We start from the raw sequence: 6,284 nt of genomic DNA, 5'->3' as shown, positions 1-6,284 counted from the left end.
CTATATCAACTACTTTCTCTGGCAGTTTGTTGCATAATTTAAACCCCTAGTTTTAATTGCTTGATATTGAGGTCTCCTCTCTATGAATGGTCCTGATTCTGTGCTGCGATTTGTGGTCATACTGTATGGAAATGGGTTGTTCAGCCCAACTTGTCCATTCTGACTGAGCTACGCAGCAAGTGAACCCCATTGCTCTGATAGTCCCATCGGAAGCTCAGCCATTGCCAGAAGAGTCGGCATGGCAGCAGCCTTCAAGCCAGGCTAAAGCAACAGGGTGCATGGCGATGTAATGTACCGTCACTGCAGAGAAGGATAGTGGACTTACGGGCAAGATTGCTGGACCAGAAGGAAATGAAGTATTGCTGTTTCATGGAGACACACCTCATCCCCGACACTCCGGACACAGCGCTCTGGTTCTCAATCCACTGTATCACCGAACAACGGCATGACACGTGGACATAGCAGTCTTATCCCACTTTCGTTCTCCAGACCTGGAAAATCTGTGCTGGCCTACATACCACCAAAGGTTGACATCAAGCGTGCACTTGATGTATTGAGTGCCACGGTTAACAAGCAAGAAACGTCCTACCCTGAAGCATTTCACATCCTGGTTGGGGACTTGAGGAAATCTCTGCCCAACCATGGTAGTGTAGTGGTTAGTGTGGGGCATCAGAGTTTGGAGTTCAGACTCAGCATTCCCTGCCGGAGTTTCTGTCTGTCCTCTCCATGGAATGTGTGGGCTTTCTCCGGTTCCCTTCCACAGTATAAGGACTCTGGGTTAATTGGTCACTGTAAATTGTTCCGTGATTAGGTTAGGATAAAAGCGGGGTTGTCAGGGTTTCCTAGGTGGTGGGGCTTGAAGAGCCACAAGGGTCTACTTCAAAGGTTCAAAGGTATAATTTAATGTCAGAGAAATGTATACAATATACATCCTGAGATGCTTTTTCTTCACAACCATCCACGAAAACAGAGGAATGCCCCAAGAATGAATGACAGTTAAATGTTAGAACCCCAAAGTCCCCCCCCCAGCTCCCCTCCCTCCCTCACGTAAGTGGCAGCGAACAACAATCCCCCACCCCTCACCGGCAAAAAGCACACCCGCTACCAGCACTCAAGCGTGAAGAAAGCAATAGCAAAGACACAGAACTGCAGTTACCCCAAAGACTACATTGATCACCCGATAATTCGACATGCTGCAGGCTCTCTCCCTCTGTAAAAGGGAGAAAGAGGTGACTCCATTTCCAGCAAGTGGGAGAGACGTAACAAACAACTCACTGGTTTATGGTGTTAAAAGTCCATTACGTCGCTTTTTTCGAGCTCTGTGCCTGAAGATCGCAAAGATCCCGGGTCCCCAGGCACATTGCAGATGTTCCGACTCCCCCAACGACACTCGGGCCTCCCGTCACAACACCGACCTTCGATCCGCCCAGCTCCAGAGCCCGGAGATCCCAGGCTTTTGAAACCGAGCCAAAATCTTAGGCCAAGCCTTCTGCGTGCCGAATAACAATGGCCGATTGTGGAGCCCTGAGAGCAGGTCCCATTCCCGCAAAGAACCAAAGTCAACATGTAACTCGAGGTCAGGGGTCTTCAAAAGAACTCTGAAAGGGAAAATTAGAGACCTTCAGGAAGGAAATGGAGTTGTTTTGGAAGATGCAAGCGAAGGAGTCACCATTAGGCACTGCAACCTCCTTAGCTCTGCCTCCTTGGTACAGTACTGTATTTCTCATTGTATAAATAAACAAACTCCCATTAGCACATCACAGACAGTACCAGAGGGCCCAGCACACTGAGTCACTGCTACACTACTATGAAGAATACCTACCATTTTACCTGGAGACAACTTTTCAGGAAATCTGATCGTCTCGGTGTCCTCCTCTTACCTGCATAAAGGCAGAGACTAAAGAGCAAGGCACCAGAGCTAATGATAAAAAAGAGGTGCTCATTGGAGGCAGAGGAGAGGCTACAGGATGGTTTTGAGTCGGTGGACTTGGCCATGATCAAGGACTCATCAGACAACCTGAATGAACGCACCACAGTTGTGTTGGACTTTATAAAGACACCCATGGAGGAATGCATCCTCAGAAGATCATTCAGTGTCTTCCCCAACCAGAAGTGCTCAATAGTTCAAGTGATCCATAATCCTCCAAGGGTTAGATCAGGGGAGTTGAGGACTGGCGACCCAGCAATGACCTCTGGAAAGCCATCCCTCTTATGAAGAGGCACATCCGGACCAAACTTGAATCACAGTAGGATGCTCGACAGTTGTGGCAGGGTTTGAATTCCAATTCCCCCCGACCCCCGCCACACAAATTAAAGTCAAGCAAAATCAATGACAAAAAGGTTTCATATCCGGATGAGCTCAATGACTCTGAGGCACCATTCAGAGATATAAAGTTTCAAAATTACACATATTACTGAGGAATCTATAAGTTATACTGTTTGAAATTTGCTTGCTCACAGGCATCTTTATAACCTCAGTACCATAGCTTCCCTCTTGTGTGACAGCAGTGTGTTGGAACATAGCAGCTTCTCGGTGGGGGGAAGGTCAAAGGGGCACTTTATTTAAAGTGTGTTTTTTATGATTGCCAGACGATACTGCATTCTAAGGACAATGGGTACAGCAGGTCTACTGCATCAGTGATCTGTTCATTGTTCGGAGCTGGCGGACAGGTGTCAAAGGAGCCAGAAGATGAGTCAGAGAAGGTAAAGCCAGCTCTCGGCTGGGAGAAGGAGAAGCTGATCAACCTGCTGGAGCATTCACCATCCTGTGCTGATCATCGCTGGCATATATAACTTTTTGCTTCAGCTGTTTGATGTACTTACCTGCATCTAGCAGGCTTCAATCATACCAGCATCCAACAAGAACACAGTAACCTGCCTGAATGACTATTTTCCTGTAGCACTTACAGCTGGTTGGAGAGGCTGGCCATGAAGCATGTCAAATCCTGCTGAGGATTGAATTGTATCCTCTCCAATTTGCCCACATTTATGACAGTTCAACAGCCATGGCATTTCATTGGCCCTTCACTCGGCTCTGGAACATCTGGCTATTGAAGATGCATACAACCTCTCATTCAATGTTAGCAAGACCAAGGACCTGATTATAGACTTCATGAGAAGGAAGCAAGTGGTCTTTAACTAGTCCATTTGTGGAGGGTCAGAGAGTGTTAGAAACTTCAAATTCCTAGTGTTAATATTTTGGAGTCTCTGTCCTGGTCCTGGCACATAAGTTAATTTATAAGAAAGCACAGCAACACCTCTACTTCCTAAAGAGCTTGTGGAGGTTCATAGGCATCTGTTAGTCTCGTGAGACTACGGATTTGCGCCTTGGAAGGTTTCCAGGGCACAGGCCTGGGCAGGGTTGTATGGGAGACCGGCAGTTGCCCAAGCTGCAAGCCTTCCCCTCTCCATGCCTCTGATGTTGTTCAAGGGAAGGGCACTAGGACCCATGCAGCTTGGCACCAGTGTTGTCGCAGAGTAATGTGTTGTTAAGTGCCTTGCTCAAGGATACAAACACGCTGCCTCAGCTGAGGCTCGAACCAGTGACCTTCAGGTTACTAGTTTGATGCCTTATCCACTAGGCCATGCGCCAACACATGGAGGTTCAGCATGACATCTAAAACTTTGACAAACTTCTATAGGTGTGTGGTGGAGAGTATATTGACTGGCTGCATCATAGCTTTGTACAGAAACACCAATACCCTTGACCAAAAACTCCTACAAAAAGTAATGGATACACCCCAACCAGTGAGCACATCCAGATGAAACATCGAGGCAGGAAAGCAGCATCCATCATCAAGGACCCCCAACACCCAGGACATGCTCTGTGCATGCTGCTGCCATCGGAGGAAGGTACAGGAGCCTCAGGATCCTCACCACCAGGTTTAGGAACAGCTACTACCCCTCAACCATTCGGCTCTTGAACCAAGGCGGAGAACTTCACTCAATTTCTTTTGCCTCATCCTTGAAATGATTCCACAAGCAATGGCATGCACAAAATGCTGGTGGAACACAGCAGGCCAGGCAGCATCTATAGGGAGAAGCGCTATCGATGTTGACAGCACTTCTCCCTATAGATGCTGCCTGGCCTGCTGTGATCCACCAGCATTTTGTGTGTGTTGTTCGAATTTCCAGCATCTGCAGATTTCCTCGTGTTTCCACAACCAATGGGCTCACTTACAAGGATTCTTCATCTCATGTTCTTGATAGTTGCTGCTTATTTGTTTATTATTATTGTTTATTATTTCTAGTATTTGCACAGTTTGTTGTCTTCTGCACTCTAGTTGAATGCCCTAGTCGACGGGAGGTCTTTCATTTTTTCTGTTATAGTTATTATTTTGTAGATTTGTTGGTTATGCCAATTAGAAAGTGAATCTCAGGATTGTAAATGGTGACATATATGTATGTTGATAATAAATTTGCTCTGAACTTCAAACATCAGGTGCTCTTCATTGACTACAGCTCAGCATTCAACACTATTACCCACTCAAATCTAATCAGTAAGCTCCAAGACCCAGGACTCCATACAACCCTCTATAACTGGATCTTTGATTTCCTCACTTGCAAGCCCCAGTCAGAACATCTCTGCAATCACCATCAGCATAGGTGCACACGAAGCCATGTGCTTATCCCCCTGCTCTATTCACTTCTCACCTATGACTGTGTGGTTAGGTACAGTTCCAATGCCATATGTAAGTTTGCCGATGACAGCACTGATGAAGGCAAATTCAAAGATGGTGATGATTCAGCAGATAGGAAGGGGGTTGAAAATCTGGCTGAATGGTACCAAAACAACTATCTCACACTCAATGTCAGCAAGACTAAAGGGACTTCTTATTCACTACAGGAGAAGAGCCTGAAGGTCCATGAGCCAATCTTTATTAGAGGATTGGAGGTGGAGAAGTTCAGTAACTTTAAATTCCTTGGTGTTGTCATATGAGAGGTTCTGGCCTGGGACCAGCACTTGCCTGTCATCACAAAGAAGGCACAACAGTGCCTTCACTTTCTTAGAAGTATGCACATAGTTACCATGTCATCTAAAACTTAGTCAAACTTCTATAGACGCACAGTGGAGAGTATCCGACTAGTTGCATCACATCCTGGTGTGGAACCACCAATGCCCAAGAATGAAAAAAGCCTAAAAAAAGTAGTGGATGCAGCCCAGTCCATCACAGGCAAAGCCCTTCCCACCAAGGGGCACACCTACAAGGAGCACCATCACAAGAAAGTTGCATCAATCATCAGCGATTGGTACCACCCAAGCTATGCTCTCTTCTCACCCCCGCCATTGGGAAGGGAATTCATGGTGACCCCTCTGATCATACACTTACGACTTTAACCTATATTCCACCAATTTTCCTTAAGATTTCCTAGAAGGGATAGCAAATGCGGCAACAGAGATTTGTCCATTCTAACCAGTAATGCTGGGAGCGACTACCCAAAGTGCCCCGGAAGACTAAACTTGGATTTGCTCCACGGGGTATAATTTCACACTTAGAGAATGAAGTAGGAGACGAATTCGGCGCGGAGAAGAATGGTCAATGTCGCTTTGCTTACATTTAACATTAAAACATGACTTCTCTGTCGTGCGAAACTGGCTTGGTGAACTGTCCGGGGTGATGACCTGGCTCGGCCAGTGGAATACTCAGTACAACTCACAGCCGCCACCGCTGCCTGACTCTGACCACCGTCCCCTGGACCCCACAGACCCTCCTTTCCCTCCGCTCCCGACCACTTCCCCTTGGACCCACTGCCGGTCATCGATCAGAAACCACCGTGCAGGACACCCGAAGGGAAATTTTGTCTTCGTTACAATCAGCGCCAACGTACTTCCGTTCCGAGATCGGGCAGATAAGAGACGCCGTGAGAGCGAGTTAAATGATCGCTTCCACCATTCGGCTGAAGTTGCGGTGTGGGGTCCGCAAGCTGCAGGAAGCCAAAGTCACTCCCCACAGATTAAAACAATGAGCATCCGTGAATCAGAGGGTTGTTGAGGCTGGAATCTCGCCCGCTCCCGGGACCCGAGACTGGATGACATCGCTGTGGATAACTCCGCACAGACAGCGGCTGAACATTCGCTCCGTGAACTCAACATCTCTCAACAGTTTAACACAGGCCGCTGCACCATGCACTTTGCAGAGGCTCCTGGAGTGTGCGGTCTCTGCCTTTTCACTTACCTCTCCGCTGTTACCGGTGAGTTACCGGGGTTCTGTGTCGTGGTGTTGACTTGGGATGTAGATGAATTAAATGGAATAATGCGTCGGTTCAGTAACTCCCGCGGGTGC

At 47.4% G+C, this 6,284-nt stretch overlaps 1 protein-coding gene across 1 annotated transcript in view; it reads left to right on the top strand.

The window, feature by feature from the left end:
- The first annotated feature begins 5,669 nt into the window (after positions 1–5,669).
- The window catches only part of LOC132394526 (uncharacterized), a 31,614-nt gene continuing 30,999 nt past the window's right edge, over positions 5,670–6,284 (top strand). The window contains exon 1 of the mRNA XM_059970801.1: positions 5,670–6,192. Coding sequence (XP_059826784.1) covers positions 6,126–6,192 — 67 coding nt within the window. The 5' untranslated portion in view covers positions 5,670–6,125. The remainder of the gene's footprint in view (positions 6,193–6,284) is intronic.

The sequence above is a fragment of the Hypanus sabinus genome, chromosome 5 (assembly GCF_030144855.1).
Source record: "Hypanus sabinus isolate sHypSab1 chromosome 5, sHypSab1.hap1, whole genome shotgun sequence".
In the NCBI taxonomy this organism is placed as follows: domain Eukaryota; kingdom Metazoa; phylum Chordata; class Chondrichthyes; order Myliobatiformes; family Dasyatidae; genus Hypanus; species Hypanus sabinus.
Note: the sequence above shows the minus strand (reverse complement) of the source record. Positions and strands in the feature narration are given on the sequence as shown.